At 35.9% G+C, this 20734-nt stretch overlaps 1 protein-coding gene across 3 annotated transcripts in view; it reads right to left on the bottom strand.

Moving 5' to 3' along the window:
• CFAP20DC (CFAP20 domain containing) overlaps positions 1 to 20734 on the bottom strand; it is a 61267-nt gene that overhangs the window by 11654 nt on the left and 28879 nt on the right. For 2 of the 3 annotated variants that reach the window (XM_062500790.1, XM_062500791.1), the window contains exons 11-14: positions 19223 to 19554; positions 17066 to 17479; positions 11482 to 11688; positions 5341 to 5402 (exon numbers count right to left, since the gene is read on the bottom strand). In XM_062500790.1, coding sequence (XP_062356774.1) covers positions 5341 to 5402; positions 11482 to 11688; positions 17066 to 17479; positions 19223 to 19554 — 1015 coding nt within the window. Of the gene's footprint in view, positions 1 to 5340; positions 5403 to 11085; positions 11092 to 11481; positions 11689 to 17065; positions 17480 to 19222; positions 19555 to 20734 lie in introns of all 3 variants that reach the window. The other variant, XM_062500792.1, reaches the window with a different exon arrangement.

The following is a 20734-nucleotide window of genomic DNA, read 5'->3' as shown; positions in this document are numbered from 1 at the left end:
ATTTTTAAAAAGAAATTATATTTTACTGTTCTACCAGTTCAGGAAGCACCTGAATCTAGTGACTGAGAAGTCTTGTTGCAATCAAAGTAATTCCTTTTACCATAACCAGCCACCAACAGCATCTGACTGTTCTGTGCAGTTCCCAAGGCTCTCAGAGTTTTCAGAAGATGGACTAAGACCTTAGGTGCTGGCATGTGGCTGGACCAAAGCAACCTGTCATCCATAGGCACTGGAGATGCCCTGCAAAAAGGCATGGGGGGAGAGGGCAATAGCAACCGTTCAGCTGAGTAGGGAAAGAGAGATTGGAACAGTTTGGGAACAGGGATCTTGTCCTTTCAATCTGACACATCTGAGAGGTAAAATCTTTTACTGCCTATTCTGCATCTTTACATATAAGTATGGCTGTTTGAATGGCCCAAGAATATCCAGAACATGGGTGTGACCAATAAAATTATTATTCTCCGTAAGTCCTGAAGGAAAACAAAACAAAACAAAAGATAGACTGCCTTACATTGATGTGGATGTAACAGCATGTTTGAAAGTATTTGCCATGTTTTATATTTATATCATTAGTGCATATGCTGCCACATTTCCATGTTCTTAGATTCCCATACAAGGAAAGCCATTTTTGGATTATTTTAACAAGCTTTGACATGTTAGCCACATGGTTCTCCATAACCTCTCTGCATCTAAGCTTTTTAACATCATGATTAAAAAATGTAACCTGTTCAATTAGATGATTCCTGTGCCATTTGCTTCTTTTGTCATGTTCTTTTTCATGCACATTATCGCCTGACAAATGCAGCAGAACTTCACTAATTCAGATTAACGACTGGGAGATCTACTGCAAATTACTCTATTTTGTGGGTAAGTAACTGAACAAGTAAAATAAAATCCAAAGTACATTTTATGATACATTATTCTTGTTCACTTATTTTGACAACTAGTGTAATTTTATACTACTTCATAATGTAATATTGTCTGTTTTGCAGAAGTTTTAGTGTTGTATGATCTTATAATGAATCATAGGAATAAATATGCTTCTTTGTTTGAAAAACTCAGTCTTTAAATGTGATTCTTAACTAAGTTATTCTGCTATTCAAACCTTTGCATGGAAATACAAAGGCCTATTGTGCCTGAATTTCACACCCTGCATGAGGTGCTGGTTCTGTTGTAGTGCAAATAAATATTATAGCTAAAATCACTCTTTTACTGCACCATTTCATGGGTGAGTTTAATTTTACAGAATCTCTCAGTGGTATAATAACACATGTACCAGCTATTGGAATGTTTAGTTTTCATCTGGGATGGATGAGAGTGCTTGAATGGTAGTTTCAAAGCTGAAGATACTTTTAATATTTGAAAGTTTACAGCTGATTTGTTTCTATGCTGAAATCACTGATAATATGCAAATTATGGAAATTTCAGGTACCATGATAATGGCAATATATATGGTAACAAGGGGTTCTAAAAAAAGACTTCTCTAGAAGAAAATTTCAAAGAAAAAGAAAGAAATCATTTATTCACTAAAACCAATAGAGTGGTCAGAATGCACAGAAAGAGGTGTTCATTAGGTTTACATATTATTTATACTTATAACTAACATACCTAATTTTTACCAGTCATCAAGTTTGAATATAATTAAAATATACTTTTAGTTGAATGTACATTTATGCATTTCATGATTCATTACCTGAAGTGCTGTGCATGCATATCATTACAAAAATAAGAAAATCGCATTGTTGGAGAAAGAAGCAACTGAGGATTTGGGTTCTGATTTTTTCCTTAAGGTAAAACCAACAACTTTTTTTTTTATTTTTAAGTTATTGTCATCCTTAAACACACCACTCTCCATATCAGTGAAACATTTTGTGGTGACAAATCTCAAATCTTTAACATTTACCATAAAGGGATGAAAATGTTATTTACTTTTCTTTGGGTTGATTGTATTGCTTAGTTTTTTGGGTTTTTTGATTGCAGAGGAAAGAATAATGATGACATCCCAATCAGTCTAATTTAACAAATGCAGATTACAATGACAAGACAACCTGCTTTAGTCAGCTCATACCAAGTCCACATGAAAGGAAGTCAGTGGCGCTTAATCATTTGTCAGAGGCTGCTGGCCTAATCAGCTGATTTTAGATAGAAGAAACTGAAAAAGAAACATCTGGGTAAAACCTAATTGAAAATTTGGCCATGCACATTTAGCATTAAATTATTTAAATAAAATATACTTCTTGTGAAAGGATACTCAATTAAATGTTGAAATATTTGTGCCCTACTTTATTGCAGTTGTTCTGGGAATAACTGTTCGAACAAGAGGAAAAGATTTTATTTGGTAGTTTAGGAAGAGTTGAGTAGGATGCCAAGACAGGATCTAGTGAGGCAATGTTTATAAAGATAGGATTTTTCTAATAAGCTGAAACCTTTCTCTAAGGCAGAAAAATAAACTTTTATCAGAAATAAATTTTCTGGAGAGAATCTGTAGACATTTATAAAAGTCTATTAATAAATTAGGTTCAAGCGATCTTTTTCAGAGAGCAGAACTTCATATCACAGTTCAGTATGGCTGAAATTCTAGAACAATTCCTATCTTCCAGGATTTCCTGTAGTGAAACTTCCAAGCCTTCTATGACACACAAATAGTTTGGAGGACAAATTCTTACCAAACAGATGCTGGTTATAGCAAAATGTAGTCCTTGCACTGGAAGAAGAAGCAACACGGATAGTGACAGCTCCCTGTTTGCAGCGCAGAAAGCAATTCCCGAGTCCTGCCAGCAGCGCATCAGTGGGAATTGCGCGGCCAGGGCCGGAACACCGCACCTCACCCCACGCTTCTGGCCCTGCAGCCTCTGCACTCAGTGGTCTCCTTTCATTAACTGCTTCTCTGCCTTGCAGAGCAGCACCAGGTGAGCTGGTTTGTATGGCAGGAGCAATATTCTTGGCAGACTTATGACCTTTATCCAGCGGAACCGATGGACAATGAGTCGAGCTGAGTCTTTATTGACTGAATTTCCATTACCTTCACAGGCTTTCTTTCTTGGTTTGTCCTTTTATCTTAGGGACAGAACCTACATTCACTGGACAATAGCTTCCACGCTGGTCTCTTTTCATTTTGCAGAAAATATCACACTAGACTTTTAAAAATTACTCAAGACCTGTTCTTTACCCCTCTGTACAGCAAACTATTTGTTCATTCACTAAATGCACCATGTAACTGTTTTTATACCATAGCATTTGCACCCACACACTTATAGGGGCTATATTTCAAATATTCCATGCGTTCCCTACAAAGCTATAGTAGGCTTATGAAGTTGTAGACGTTTTCTAGTTGCTTATACAGGATTTGTTAAAATTGTCTTTAAAAACAGTTTAGGAACTAAGTTATAGAATTACCATTAATTTTATTTCCCCTTTATTTAGGTACACATCCTCTGTGAAAAACATTACAGTTTTCCATTAAAAATGAATGGTAATGATGTGAATAATGGTATTCAAGCCACATCATCTCCAGTTTTTATATCATGATGCAAACTGACCTCATAATTTTGTCATCTTCTGTATTTACAGCCCAGTAATGATTTTCTGGCAGTTCACAAGGGTTACTGAATTTATGATGCACTTGCAAGTCAGGGATTTTATGAATGCCACCTGCATTTCTCGAAAATGATTTCTAGAGAAATTTAAGTCTACTTTGTGTACTGGATTATAATACCATAGGAACTATAATAGCATAAGAGCTAAGTCATAAATTATACTATTTTGTTTTAAATTTTATTATATGGAAAAACAAGTTTTCATTGTTGATCATATTACCTTGATATGATGAAACACTTTCTTTTTACAGATAATGGTGTTTATTTGTTTTTTCAGGATATAAAATGTACCAAGTACCAAAATGCTTTAGCACATGCATAAAAATAACTTAATAAAATCTGACTTAACCAATGTATGGGCAAAAAGAAGACAAACACTGTAGCTCGCACTAAAATATAGGCAATTATAATGTCATCAGAACTATAAAATCAATTTTAGAATAAAGAGTCCAAAGTTCTGTCTCAAGGTACCTCCTGTTGTACTCTGTGAACTGTAGTAAATTATCTCTGTCTGCTTCATTCAACAGCTCATAAGGAGATGGTTCCTTAGACAATCATCACCCAAGGCAGAGAGGTCTTCTAGACAAACCTAAGTACCTTGATTAACATGTGAAAGGGAACAGGAATCCAGGATTATTCTTTAACTCTGGTAGTACACTGGAAATACACGGCTGTGTCTTGCAATAACTGATGCATCTGGGTGAACTTGCATAGAAAGTTTCAGATTGTTCACTTCATAAAATCTAATCAGAAGATTTTGTATCCATATAAAAATGTGGATAGCAAATGGCTAAAAACATCTGTGTGAGGAGAAACACATCCTGCACAACTGACTGAGAGTAAGCTCTCATAAAACATTTCACACTATTGGTAAAATATAAAGTTGTAACTGAAATGTCCTCTCCTCCTATCCCTTCCCCCCAACACACATGCATCATCCAATTAAACCTTGGACAAGCAAAATCCACATTAATGACACCAAGTGAAAGTGAAATAGGACTGCTTTTAAAAAATAGCACACCTCTTGTGCAGGCAGTTAAAAAATTGACAAAGTGATGTTAGGGTTTCACAGGTACAAAGCAGGTCTGAAACTGGACAATTAATCTTGATTGTCTCAACAGTCTCAATGTGATTAATTTTCCTTAGCCACCTTCTCCTCTTGTCATCTCACCTTACATTAAAATCACAGGGATTTTGTTGCTGATTCCAAACAAAACAGATCAAGCTAAAAACCTGACAGACAAAATAAGCTGTAGACAGAATCCCTTTGCTCTATGCCAGAGTGTTGTAACCCCCTCTCCTAACTAAGCTATCTATTGAAAACAAACCCCTTTCTTAATAAGCGGCATTATAATCTTTTGAGCAAATTGATTCCCTGACACCTACAGTCACATACAGAATTCTAGTTCTGAGTCTTCAAAGCAGAGAGGGAGAAAGAAATAGATGAGTGTGTATGTATGTGAGATGAGGACGATTTGCTGAATCACACATCAAAGCAGATGTAGGAGCATGGCCTGTGTCAGATACTTTAAATACACAGTGGTACATCCAAAACATGCAGAATTCAGTTCTGTGTTCCCAGACAGCTCAGACATACTGTAGACAATGACTAAAATGAGCAGTAAAGCCCTCTGAGAGGAGGTTGCAATTGAAAAGAGATTGAAGATTAAATCAGAGTGTCACATTTAATATTCAGAACACTCTAACTGAATCCTTACTGCCTGGGCTATAAATGGAATCTTACCGTGGGTTGGAATGAGAAAGTGGGCTCATTTCTTTCTCATAGTGATGCTCCTGACTGACAGGCTGTGGAAAACAAAAATAATAGATTGTTTAGAAGAATGTCGGAGATCTAGTATGAGCATATACATTTGCAGCTTCAGATATTAGAATTTTAGAGTCTTTTTTCTTATCTGTGAAATTAAAAATGGATATTCTGGTCCTAACTCTACAAAAGTACAACTTTAAAGATGATTCTTGTCTGGGTGGAAATGCAGTTAAGGAGTTGATCACAGTTGTTTCTCTGCTGCCTGTGAGAGTGTTGGGACAATCAGGAAACTTCAGAGATGGAGGGTGGTAAAGTCTTGTCTGACAGAAGAGTCTGGATTGAACATATGTACAAAGTATGAGGAAGGAACACTTGGTAGGATGTGTGCAGAAATAACAATTTTTAAGAGTAGAAAACTCCAAGGGAGAGGTAAGAGGGCTGGCAGACCAGGTTAGAAGCAGCAATAACAGTCATTTTAGCATTCCCAAATGAAATTTACTGAAGCACATATGATTCTCCATGGCACTGCAGCTTTGAAGCATGGATTAAGCTGTTCATGAATAACTAACAGAGGACTGTATGAATATTCACACAAAATATGATAATTTTTCAGTCATATCTTACCTACCCATTGTAAGTACATTCCCCAGAAGTTTCAAATTACATCTGGTTTATGGCATTAAAAAGAGTTATTTGCAAGAAAGATCGATATTCATAAACTGATGAAAAAATTAAACAATTCTAAAATCCACAAATACATTTTCTACCAGATTAGATGTAGTTCTACCAGAAGAGACTCTCCCTGCCATTATCACACACCTCTAAAGCAGTTCTAAACAAAATTGAAGGAAATGCAAAAGGAGTGAAAATGTAAGCATACATTAACAATACTTGTACGATTTATTAGATTAAATGCTAAAATAATAAGTGTTAAGAAATTAATTGTTAAAATGAGAAAATGAGTATGTCCTCATGGCTTCAGAAACTGTAAAAGGATGTTGTAAAATATATGTTCAGGAAGAATGACATCCTAATTACTACCAAATATGACTCACTGCCTGGTGGTGGATAGTGCAATTCCCAGATGAAAGCTAGTGGAAGATGAAGACAAGACAGAGAGTGAATTAGTCAGTCTATGAACCAGAATATCTGTCTAAATAATTTTTAGTCTCATTTCATAGTAAAGAATACTCTGCCTCAGTTTTGCAATTTGACTTGATGTGAACAGATCCCTCCAGGGGTTGTCAAAGTGAGCTCAAAGTTGACATAATTCTGGGTTTAAATAACACTCCTCTTGTCTGTCAGACTTCAGTTCTGCCAGACTATTTTTGTGCTAAGTGGCTTTCCTTTCTGAAAACTCACAAAGGAGGCCAGAAGACCTTCCACAAGTTAGGTATGAACCTAGAAGTACTCTTTGAAAGATTTTTCAGATCAAGACTTATGTGACAGAATTTATATTTAGGAAGTTTCTTGTGGAACAAGTAATCTTTCTTTTCTGTGAGTACTCCTACTTGAAAGACAGGTCTTAGCAGTGGGCATAATTTTGATTCTGCTAATGCAGCATTGTATCACTATTATACCACTACAAGCTTCCAGGATATATCAGTGAGCAATTAGGAGAATCTTTCTTCTCCTTTGTATTTCTGACTGAGAAACAGGGACTTTATGCATATCCTGAATACTTGTATAGATGATCTTTCTCCAGAATGTTTTTGTTGCATCTGAATTGGTGTCTGAAGTGTGGAAACAACTGTCCAAGAAGATGAATGGGCCAATTCTCTGACAGGGCAAGAAAGTCTTACAGGGTCTCTAGAGTAAAGCAAGGCATTTGAACAGAAATGTTTTGTAAGCTTTGCAAATTTTCTTGGATAATGTATATGTGTGTGGGTATAAACTTCACATTAAATTCTGCAATATGTAGAACTGTGTCTTTCATAGTGTTGCAAATCTAGCATGGATTTTCATAGGTCTTAAGATTTAAGAAAACATTCAGGTAAGACATGGTCAAATAAAATATTTAAAAATATTTAGCTCAACACACACATATTATTGAATTGAAACTGTGCCCCATACACATTTTACAAGGGTTTAAAATTCTCCTTCAAAGTAAATCCATTTTAAAGTTGAAATTTTTCATATTTATAACTGAGCTTATGCTGGGTAATGTACAATATTCAAAGTGATTTTATTCCTTTCTGGCTGTCATAGTTTACAGCAGCAGCTAAACCATTTACATTTCAGCATTTTCTCCTGACAGAATACATTCGGTTCTTGGTAAACTATCACAGGATATAAATCCACAGTTTTAGTATATCTGTTTTGTAGTTGTTTAAGGACCTTTGTTCTAACTGAAGCTCAGTAATATGATTGATCTATGTGCCTTTACATTCATAAAGATTTCTCAGATTCATTAAAGTCAGTAACATGACACTTTTCAATGACTCTGGAAATCAGGCTAAAAATAATGAAAAAAACTAAACTCACTTAGAATGTGGTTTATATATAGAATATTACTTTGATACATAAATTCACTATCTAACATGATTATACCCTGCCCTGCCTTGCAAAACATCAAAGGTATTTCAAAATTAAAGATACACAAAAAGCTGCCTTCTGGTGGTGCTGTTGCCATAGATTCCACCTAAAGGTCACAAATGGATAAAATGAAGAAAAATTTGTGAGAAAATACTCCTTATTTATCTCTGAAAAAACATAAGAGAAAGCAATTCATATTACTGATTTAAAGAATCAGAAAGATACAACCTGGAAACACACGTAAGCATGAAAATTTAATCATGACAAGAATTTCAAGCTGTCCTTAATTTCTCAAATTCCAATATGAGGATTATTTCTATTTCTTTTCTATATACTGCACTGCTAAAATCATTTACCTATGCAACTGGAAGATGGCTACAGATCTATATTTATATATATCTCTATAAACTTTTCTGCAGTTTGTACATCTGATTTTAGAAGGATTGAGCATTTGAAAATTCTCTTAAATGATGGTGGTACTAAAGATGAGGGACATAAAAACAAATCTGCTTTTATTTTACACATATTTTTTTACATGATAAATATATAAAAGGAATAAATATTCATATAAGAAACACTTCTTTATAAAAACTGGAAGCTGAAGAAATGATGAGTTTACTAGTACTGCGGGATGAAGGGATTGAGAGCAGCCCAACAGAGAAGGACTTGGGAGTATTGGGGGATGAAGAGCTAGACATGACCTGCCAGACCAGAATGCCAGTTGTATCCTGGGCTGCATCCAAAGGGAGCATTGGCAGAAGATTCAGGGAGGGAATTCTGCCCCTCTACTCTGCCCCTGTGAGACCCCACCTGGGGTACTGTGTCCAGCTCTGGGGTCCTCAGCACAGGAAAGACATGGACCTGCTGGAGTGAGTCCAGAGCAGAGCTGCAAAAATTATCAGAGGACTGAAAGACCTCTCCTATGAGACAGGCTGAGAGAGTTGGGGTTTTCAGTATGGAAAAAGGAAGGCTCCGGGAAGGTCTTACTGCAGCAGTCCAGTACCTAAAGGAGGCTTTACAAGAAAGATGGGGACAGAGTTTTCAGCAGGGCCTGTTGTGGTAGGACAAAGGGCAACAGTTTTAAACTAAAAGAGTGTAGATTTAAACCAGATGTTAGGAAGAAGTTTTTTATGATGCGGGTGGTGAGGCATCGGATCAGGTTGCCCAGAGAAGCTGTGACTGCTCACCCCTACAAATGTTCAAGGCCAGGTTGGAAGGAGACCTGAGCAACTGGGTCTAGTGGAAGGTATCCTTGCAGATTAGATGACCTTTAAAGGCCCCTTCCAAACCAAAGTATTCTATAATTCCATGATTTTAGGTCTTACAGAAAGAGAATGCATGACTAAAGACTTTTTCATTTCAGCTAACCATTTGAAAACTGGCACAGCATTGCTACTCTCATGTAATCTGAAATGTTGTAAGCATATCAAAATATACTGACATTTAACATGAGCATACCAACAATCCCCCCAACTACTCTTTTAAAAGCTCTTGTGTTAAAAGAATGTGGGGTGATTAAATAATCACATCCATTAACAAATATTGTTAACAGCCTTCTTAGATACCAAAGGTCTACAAAGTGAATTATCACATAGATACTCTGCATTTTTCCAAATGTTGGAACGGAATGGCATCAAGTAGTGTTAAATACACAAATCCATACTCAAAAACCTTCCATCATATCTATGAATAGCTGGTGCTCTGGCGGATATTTTGGCAAGGAAAATATGAAGCGAAACTGGAGATTCTGGGGACTGACTGACACTGTACTGGTACAGTGTTGCTCTCCATAAAGGCTGAGGTAAATGGGTATGGAACACGTGGAAAACTGGATTTCTTTGTTTTTGAGATAGACTAAGTGGTTAGTCTTTATCTGAGGAAGATTAGGTTTCTCTCCTAAATTATTCCTCCTTGGAAATGAGGTTCTTGCCATATAATCTTAAACCCTCAGTGTCCACCTTGCAAAATGCAGAGGAGAAACCTGACAAGACTGAATGTGTAAGGCACATCAAACTCTTCAGTCAGCTGAATGAAACGTGAAGAACTCTCTCAAAGACAAAATCTTGCCTTTTATGCTTGAATTATGTAGAGAAAGGTGGCCATAAAGAGCTGTTATGAAAAACTACAACTATATTAAATTACAATTTATTTTACTAATCTGTTATATCTAAACACAATTTTAGATTGAAGCTACAGAAGTTGATCAAGGCAGTAAGATCAAAGAATAGTCTTTGCAATCGCATTGTGCTTCACTGAATACTGCAGCAGTACCTTCTACTTTAAAAGTTCCTCTTGTTTTAGTCATGTAATTTGTATTAACCAAATCTGACGTGTCTAAATATTCTTATCAATTTCCTTATAATTAAACTACTAAAAAAATAATGAGACTGCTATTCTCTATATTTAATTGAGTTCCATTTGTCTGGTCTTGCAGATTTGTACCATGTTTGAACCTATTTAATGAGTATGGAGAAAAAACTTTGGAAATATTAAATTAACAAAATATGTAATGGAGATGTATATCAAATAGTTAATACCAAATAACGTTTCTCTGATGTCCTGCAAAATATTATTCTGTAAATCAAGTTATTATATGTCCAATTACCCACTTATCAACACATTTCTTCTCATTTGAAACCTTCATTTAACAGGGTACTCCAAAGTTCCCTGTGTTGATCATTCACTATGGAAAGTTGCTCCTACAGGCCTCTATTTGGACCTTGTAGAACCTTGAAGGTAATTTGCACCTAACATTTCAGGGCATTTACTCTGCAAAAATTTATATGGGGATTCTTCTAATGTTGGATTTGTTTCAGAGTTTTGCTGTGAGCTTTACTTAAGTCACATTCATTGTTTATTATTGCTCCAACTGTAATAAAATAACAGCTATATTGCTGATATATAAATGGAGTATGAGGTTATCCAGTTTTACAGCAGCTCCTGCTAGTACCTTTATATAGTTCTTGAAATGTTCTGTGCTTTCATACATTCAATACTTTTTGGTGGACTGCAACAAATACTCTGCTTCTTATAGCAGTAGTCACATAGTGCAGCTGTAAATGATTCTGTACCACTTTGTACCAGGACAAATAATAATCCAAGGTATAAAATACATAATGATCACATACTAAGTGCTCAGAACTACTGCAGCTTTTTGCTGCTTTCTCCTGCTTCAGTTCTTTAAACATTTAGCTTTTCAGTAATGTGACTTTATCGTTGTAAGAAGCAATTATTTTCCATTACTCACACTGTAATGCAGCTGCTGACTGGTATATCTGGGTTTCATTCATTCTGGAACTATTTTTAAGTATTATATCACATACCTGCAGGTTGTCAGCCACTATTGTGACAAATGGTACAACCTACATGATCATTCAGGATTCTAAGAAGGAATATACATAATAGATTTGCTCTTTATTCATGGTGGTACTAGAGAACATGCTGGAAGTGTGTGTGTCTTGGTTCAATATTTTACTTGATAAGTTCTAAGAGTCTTTGGTAATGATACCTTAAATTTCAACTCTACTCAAAGCAAATTTAAGATTCAAGACCCCTGAGAAAATACTGTGGGTTTAGACTTACTGGTAGGAAACAAGAGTTCCAGGTTGCTGTATCATCATCACTGCTTATACTTAGGCTGGCATTGCAGCAATTGATCTGTGAGGCACTCAGTCCATGGGAGATCTTAGCATCCCTTAATTCTTCATTTTGTTGTCTTTTCATGCTGGTCAGCATCTGTAGTTCAGATGAACTCGGTCTATTTGACTGGTACTTTTTCCTGTCATACTCCTGTAAAATAAAATGGGAAAGTCAACAATATAGACAGGATCACTGAACAGAATAGATGAATGAAGCCTAGAGAGACTTTGGAGAATCTTTCAGAGAATCTTCAAGAAGATTCAATACTGAAAGAAAAACAAAATATTTACTAGAAAAAATTAGTTAACACATCTCTGTTCAGCTATGAAGATCAAGCATATTTATACACAATTACAGGAAGGAAGAACACCACAAGCACTCTAAAGAGCTGCAGTTTTCATCCAAGGTGTTCAGTGAAGTTGCTGTTCTGCTGCAATTAGAAACAGAAGATAAAAGCAGGCTTTAAGAAGTTAAAAAATCCACCAGCTATTAAATACAAATCCTGAATTAAAGGCAAACCCACAGTTATCATAGTATCATCAACACCATCAACGTAACATTTAGTTATTGGTCAAGCACAGCACAGAATTTCTTTGGAAAGACATGTCAACACTAAATTTCAAAGGTTATTCTGGCAGTTTGCTAGTGCATGAATTTTCAAGTAAACTTCAATGTCTTTTCACTTTTCTTCAAATACACTGGTGGAATTGTTAATGCAACCCTAATTATATACCAAACTTGATCCACAGGCCAAAAACTGCAAACACATACTAACCATTTTGCAGTTGGTACTTAAGCCTCTCTCAAAACCTTAAGATAAGATAGTCTAAAGTCACCCAACCTGCTGTTGGAACTATCTTTGTTTAAAGAACTCCTTCTTTAAGAAAAGCTTTCCCCTTTTTAAAGGGCCTACATAGACTGCTCTTTCACAAAGGAGCAAGTCCAATAAGGGTTGAAACATTTAGTTTTGATTCTAAAATGTAAGTACAAAGCATTTCTGCTTGAAAACTGAATCCAGGGAGCAAACAGGACTTGAATAGATTTAGATCACTGGAAATTGGCCAGTGGGCTGAGAGACACTATATAAGGATTTCCCAAAGAGGGACAAAGCTTTCATTCGAGTGAAGAAAATGGAGCTTTTAGACCAGGAATGTATCATACTCCTGGCAGAAGGGCGGATTTCTCAGTCTCTTTTGCTCTGAGAAGGCACTGGGTAACTGAAGACCTCAAGAACACACACGTCAGCAGTACAAGTGAACACTGACAACTTCTCCTACTATGAAATGCAGTGTGCAATGTTTTAGCGAGTCTTTGAGGGGTACAGAAGTCACCTTATCACCAGAATTCATAATGAAATTACAACTCCTTTGCTTTCTTCCTATGTATATAAGATACAAGGTACAAGAAGATGACAGAAGAAACAAAGCATAAGATGACAGAAGCAGTTTGCACAGCTACCATTCTTTTTTTATACCTGGCTAATGAGGTCCAGGCTTAATTCCTGAATATTGTGATTATTATGACAATTTTTAATCCTAAAATAATATGAGATGTTTTCTCTAGACCCTTTCTGAATGCCTGTTACTAGCTCAGTGACTATTAGTCATTTGTTCACCTCACCCAAAGGTCTCTTTGTTTTGCTTAGGGAGCCTGCTTTGCTCTGATGTACCAGTATTCCACCAGATCTGCAGCTGCTGTAACTTTTATTGATCTTACTGAACATTCTGATTTCCTGTTAATTTTCCTATATATAAACCTTCTGCAGTTATTTGATTATTATAAGAGAAGCTTTGGCTTATCTTTCTTCCTTCATATAATTGGTATGCAGTCATTAAACTGGCAGAATGAACTGGTGCTCTGCAGAATAAAAGCACTAACTATTGAAAGAACTTTTTTTCTCATTCTCTTTTTAATAAAAGCACAAAACATTGCCCAAACTTGCTTGCCTTTTCCTTTGCATCTATGAAGAAAGATGCATAGATTTTCAGAATCATTACAGCATAATTCTAAACATCTGCTGTTTCCCCACCCCCTTCCCAGCTTATTTCAAATTCTCATTCTGTTTTCTTTTCCTTTAATGGTCTCACTGAAAATACCACACTCAGGAAGGAGAAGAGATGCTATGGCCATCTTCTGTATTAAACATCCTCTGCAATAAACTAATGAAGGAGAAATAATTTGGAATATTTATTTTTCAACATCAGATGACTACTACCAAAAAGACTCTTCAAAAATTTTATATTGTCTTTTTTGGTTTTCAAAGAGGGAATTTGAAAACTGAATTTGAAATTAAGTTAACTTTGTAATTTAGGAGAATCTTTTGATATAAAAAGTAATTTTGCAGTACTTGTAAATTTGTCTAAAATTAATATTTCATTTAGTAATTAAAAGCTTATCTTTTCTATTTGCATATCCTTCCCTTACAATAAAGTATTTTTATTAAGCACTTAAAACTTTTGCTAGATTGATAAAACCTATTGTTTAAAGGATTTTTTTTAATATATAATGACATTTTCATTCTTCTAGGTTCAAATGATTTATTCAGAATTGTTTGAATGTAGTCACACGTGTGGAAAACTTTAATTACCAGCTATCTACATGCTTGAAATATTACCCAGAGGGCTATACTTCTTTCTTAATTAAAAATATTTGAACTTAATAATAGAGAACTCTATTAAAACATGAATAAAACATTGCAAGAAACCACGTCCTTAAAGCATATTAAGCAGCAGGCAAACCAATTGCAGAAGATTTGGTTATGCACTTTTTTCCCTTTACTAGTCCTCTGTACAAGCACCAAAAGAAGTGTCAAAGAGCTCAAGGAAGCACTTCTGTAAAGTTTTAAGACTTGATCAAATCACGTATAAGACCTAGATCTGCTAGATATTTTAATCTTATGTTTTGTAGCAATAAAACGAAGTCTGTAGCTAATGAGTTTCTGTACATTAATAATAGGATTTGTTCTTTAAAAAAATACTTACAAGCAATAAATCCCACGTGCAATACATTTACAGCTACAAGTGCAGTATGGTGATAACCTTATTGTCTAAATTAGTAATCAACAATGGCAATCCACCTAGAGAATCTCTATTTAGCTGTGTTCTACAGGACAAAGTTGATGACTGCATTAAACAATGATAATATCTTTCAGGAATGTAATAAACATACTTGAATTGTAAGTGGAACAATTTTCTAAAACTTGAAAGTATCAGGAAACAAGGAAGACATTTAATCGCAAAGATGTAAGTATCTATTGGAAAAAAGAAAAAAATTAAATTCCCATAAACTATAATAGGAGGGTAATAGAATGCAAAATGTAAACAAATTTTATCATACACATTCACTGCATATTACCATCTCTAAGAAAAAGAGAATCAGATTATTGTTATCAACTGGGGCTTTTCCTACCACTGAAAATTACTGAAAAATTATCTCCTTTCCAAATAGAAATGAACCCATGCATTGCTTTCTTCCACATTTTCTATATCACTAGTGGCAATTCTAATGTTTTTTCCAGATCATAAATACATGGAACATATGCTGCTATTAATAGGATTTTCTTTGTTTTTAATTTTTTTTCTTTTGCTTTTCATAGTCTTTAAAATCACCAGCCACTGATATTTCTCATGATAATAAAGTCTCAGCACTGTTTCTGATTTTCACTTGCACTATTGTTTGTCATTTCCCTTGCTTCCCCCCAGTCGACTTCCTTCCCAAAGGAAACCAGTCTCCACGACTTCCATGGAAAAATATGTTCTGTTTTTATCAGGAACAGTGCAGGGCTACAACCCATTCAATAAACTACTTACAGGACATAGGAAGAGATTTCCAGTACCCCCAGTCTGAGAGACAACCTGACAGCACTGAGAGATACATAAACCCCAGCCCCTCCACCAGTACTAAAACGAGACTCATTTCACAAAAAGCACGGAAGCATCTGTGACAGGGAAGGATGAGCATTTCCCCAACAAGGACACACAGAAAAGCTGAACACGCTTTCCTAGACACTATTCCTTAATCGGGTGCCCAATTCAGATTGCTCCTCCCAGCTCCCTGCCTGGATTTCCATGCCCACAGTTCACTGCAGGGCTCAGCAGCCACAGCAGCTCCAGGCAGGCAGGTAGAACCTCTCAGAGGGATAGCTCTGCCCTAGCAGCAGCAGCCGTGTCCCATGGAAGTCATCGTTCCTGCTTCCCTTTTCACAGAGGCTGTCAAATCAGGTCACTAAAATTAACTGTATCAACAGGCAACAGAAATGCTAAGGAAAATTCCCCCAGTAGAATCATGGCACACTCCCTTTCCTACAGCAAATGAGACAAACTACAAGGACACAAAATTACAGATGTCCATTTCCTTCATGTAAATAACGTATAGATCATATTCCAAGACATTAAAGTAGAAAAAAATTTCCAAACCATGCACACCTACTTCATAGAGTCCCCCCAAAAGAGAAGAGTATATTCTTTTGGTCCCCAGGGGTGTGCAGTACCTGGGGACCAGTGATATAAGAAATTCAAGATATTTCCAAGATATTAGAAAACAAACCCCATGCTTAAAATAATGATCATGCAGTAGTTCAAGTCAACATCCCTGGGTAAAATTATTAAAAACAATCCACAAAGCAGCAGCCCTGGGACTAAGTACCATGAAACTCCTAGACCTGTCAGAGACACGTGCAAGGGAATATGATATATAGCCATGAAGGAGGAAGTGGAACAGGTAAGAATATTAATTTAAAAAAGTAATTGTTTTTTATAATGAACAGAAGAATAAGAAAGCACCAGGAATGAGTCAATGCATTAAAAAAAAAAACAAAACCTATTCTTTCCCACAAATAACAGTTAAAGTCTCAGAATTCACTGTCACAAGGCAAAGGCCATATAGATGCAAAATGCAAACCCAAAAATCTGTGGTAAAAAATTCCACTGCCAGTTATTCACCACAGACACCACCTTTCCTGAAGAAATGGCTTAGCTAAAGACTGCTAGAAGGAAGTCTGCAGGGCCCTGCTGCTGAAGTATCCCAGGTACTTTCCCTGCCCTGGCCCTGTTATTCTGTGCAACCATCTCTGGCTGACTGCTGGACAGAAGCTGCCTCACTGCTGGCTCTCAGTCACATAATTTATCATTGCTCAGGGCAGACACAGAGACCATGAAGTACCCAAATTAACACTCCTTCTGTGGTCATTTGTTAATACAGCTATTCAAATCTGCCAATTTTTCTCTGTAACTTTTCAGCCCCAAACTATTTTCTAACTCATATGTTCCCAAAGTGTGAGTTGCTCAATGACACATCTTTTTATCTACAAACCTTTGTGATTTCTGTTATATTTGGGATATTATTTTTTGTGCCACAAACTCCTAAAAAATCAGCTTTCAACAGACTGAGCACAGTAAATGCTGTTATGATGAAGCCAAAATATATCTGAATGAAAGATGTACTATTAATCACTTTATGCAAACGGGTATATCTAATATAGCTTCTCCATACAATCTAGTAATTTAATTTCAAAGAAAAAATCACTTACACAAGTCTGCGCTGCCAGACATGAACTTCCTTTTGAGACGTTTTTGAGAGATGTTTTACTGACAGATCTTTCTAATTGATCTGAAAATCCTTCATATCTTTTAGTTTCTTCATATACATTTCTAATTACTCTAAAGGATTTGGATTTACTTTGAATTGGAGAAAGAGAAAGGATAGGCTTTAAACTTCTCTGAAAGCTAATAGATTCTGTTTTTCTCATGGTGGAACTCTGTGGTTCTGATAAGATGGCCTCTTCGAAGTTATATTTGCTGTGTTCCTTATTCTTCCAGTATTCATTTCTCTGTGACATCTTATTTAATGGGATCTCTTTAAAAACTGACGAATCAGATGTTCCTTGCCTACTGTGGCTGTTCTCAATGTTCTCACTACTCTGGCTGAGTTCACTGTTGTCATCCTGAATTTAGGAAACAAAGCAAGAGTAGTTGGTTCCCTCTCATCATTACACAATTCAGTTTTACATAACCTTAGCACTTCAAAATCTCCCCTTAGTCTCTGCTTCCTGTTTCTAAATTTACAAGGATTCTGAAAAACAGCTTCTTATCCTGGCAAATACACTGACTACAACATAAACATATTCTTATATCTGAAGCTGATTACTCTTTTCAAAATGTCAGGGCAGATTTTGAATGCTGGTAACCTCCAAATCCCATGTCTTACCTGACAATCATAATTTCAATAGAATTCATTACAACTGTAAACCAAAACTAAGCAATGAGTCCATGGCAATGATATATTTCCATTGAATTATTAATATTCCATATTTTCACACTGAGTCTTCATCTTAAATGTAGAAGAAGCAACTCCTACTGAGATCACTTTGCTCTTCTCTGGTAATCATATGGTATTGGATATCATATTCATTACCATTTGAATACAATTTAAGAATTTTAGAGGTTAGTTTATTAACCTTATATCCATGCTTCTAAAAATGTCTCTGCAAAATATCCCATGAATCAAGTGTATGATGTTCACTCATACAATCAGCAACAATCAGCAGGACTGAACAGATGGAAAGAGAAATAATGCAGGAGTGCATTTAGTGTTTGCCTCAATGTTTTTATTCTCTAGAAAGAAAGGAGGAGAGCGGCCTCATTCTCATCCCATGATGCTGCTCCTCTGCCATATGTTCCCACAGAGGATGTAAGGCAGTATCACCTGCAGTGTGCCTCTCACAGCTGAGGTGCAATCCTGCTGCACATGAAAGTGATCCAAGATTGTAACTGACTACAGTGAGTCCAGGATTACACAGCATGAAATGTACCTTCAAGAAGATAATCCCTCAGTCTTATTAATGGTACTCATTTTGGAAATTTATAGTTTTATTCCCTCAGTTATTTTGTAAAACAGTCAAATTCAGTCCATCTTGCTATTATGCACTCAGTTAGATTTTATTTCTCTGCTGTGAGCTACAGATTCAAATGCTAAGAAACAGATTTTATAGTTAAATGTGAAATATGCTAGAATGTTCATAAAGGTAGGAACTTCAGCAGTTACTCTAATGACATAATGAAATTATTGCATACATTGACAATTCAGCAAGTTTCTATAGTAGTACCAGATGATACTAGATAGATATACTAAAAAATTGTTTGTTTTCTTTCATTAATTTAATTGCTGGAATATTTCTGCATTGCAAAAAATTAAAGTTGGTGATGCTGAGACAGGATATCTGGCAGCAGAAATATCAATATCAATGAACAAGTGACATTCAAAAGCTGGAACTTTGTAATTCATTTTCCACAATGTAAATGAACAAAGCCATTTGCAGTTTTAAAAGACATAATGCAGTCTTATTTACTGAAGTCTTGAGCAACCATAAAGGCCTTGGATCTCACTCAAATCCATGATGCAAACTTCCCTAGAATATTTTTTGTAGTAATGATGCACAGTTATGTCATCTCTCTGTTAGCATAGGGGCTGACAGAGTTAGGTTTCTTTTGTCAGTGTTACACAGGGTACACCTACATTGAGTCCTGTATCCACTTAGACACAGCAACCTGACAGAGACAAATCTACCCATTGGTATATGGGGAAAAGATGATTTATCCTCTCTGTCTGGCTTGAAGACAGAATCTCATCCTAGGAGTTTTAGGATGAGGACTGCTGTATTAAGAGTTACATGTACAAAGTGGCCTACCTCCTCACTGCTTTTGGTTCCTTCAAAGCAATCTTCAGTTCTGGTTTTCCCATGTTCTCCATTACTGTCTAGCTGCAATTCCCATGGGAAAAGATAACTTTCTGGTGAGAGATTTGGAGACTTTCCATAAGGAGCTGATCGAGGTTTTGATGAAAATGTGAAAACCTCTTTCTTGTTCTTGTGATGATCAGCTGTTTCCCTGCTGTCATGTTCAACAGAGGCATTCTGGGCTGAAGGGAAATTACAGCAGCCTGAACTTCCAGTAGCTGTGGAGTGCTCCTTTCTATCCAACTGAATACTCTCAGTGAACCTCTCTGGAAGCACCCATTTATCTGAAACATACAATTTCAATGCCAAATATGTAAATTGTAAGCTACTCTGATCATTCTCATTTTCTCAGAAAGCTGTACAGCAAAGTAAGTTTTTCTAATACAGAAAGAAGAATAAGAGTGATTAGGATGCAGTGAAAAAGATCAGGTGTTTTCAAAGTGCAGCAAGGCAGTAAAACATTTCTAAACAGAGCTCAAGAAGTATACAGGGTTTGGTACAGGACATGCAAGCCTGCCATTTGCAAACTTGAAGCTGTTTAGCCATCAAGATTTGAAATGCACAGCTGAATTTTATTCTAGGAAAGAATGATTTTATTAAATATGGCCATTAATCTTTTTCTAGAGGCATTTTTTTGCATCTGACATTTAAAAAAATAATCACACATTGGCAGAAAGTTCATAATATTACAATCTGCTTCTTCTTTATAGCTGAAATTCCACACCTTTACATTCAGAACTTACGGTTTAAATCTCAATTTCAAACTCCCATTCTGATAGAAAAGGGTGACATGAAAAATGTATAAAGATATCTGTTTCACCAGGTTTCCCTGGATATAGCCACAACTAATCTGACAATTTTAAAACAAACAATAAACTACAGAAATAGATTTAAAGATTGAGTGCACCAGATACACATGAAAAGACCATTTTTATATTCTTATTGTTAACTTATATTTTATTGTTTGGAATGATGGTATAGAAAAAAATGTCAATTTGATTGATTACAACCAATCTCAAATAGCATCTAAGGAAAGGAGAATTGCTCAAGTATGCAATACTCCCTTATCTTCATTAAAGGTAGTGTGGTGTGGATTATTCACTAGATATTGAAACTTCCCAGCTCCATAAAACAAAGTTACCATCAACCACATTAAAAAAACTCAATGAAAAATACTAAAAATGCAATAGTAAAGTAGCATTGCAATAATAAAATGCTTTCCACCACAGAAGATAGTAAGTTTAGTGTGGTATTTTGTGCATTACTGTGATATTTTACTTAGTTTTGTTACAATTATCACTCCAGGCACATATAGCAGCTTGGGGGGTCGGGGGGAGGGTTGGAGTGGGGGAAGAAATCGGAATCACCATAAATCACCATAAAGAAGAATGAGATGCCAGGAGAAACAGCTGTCTTCTTACTGGGTTGCTGTGATTTTTCCACTTTAGTGAAGACAGCTAGTAA

This window comes from Cinclus cinclus, chromosome 12 (assembly GCF_963662255.1).
Source record: "Cinclus cinclus chromosome 12, bCinCin1.1, whole genome shotgun sequence".
In the NCBI taxonomy this organism is placed as follows: Eukaryota; Metazoa; Chordata; class Aves; order Passeriformes; family Cinclidae; genus Cinclus; species Cinclus cinclus.
The sequence above is the reverse complement of the archived record's forward strand: the minus strand, read 5'-3'. Positions and strand labels throughout refer to the sequence as shown.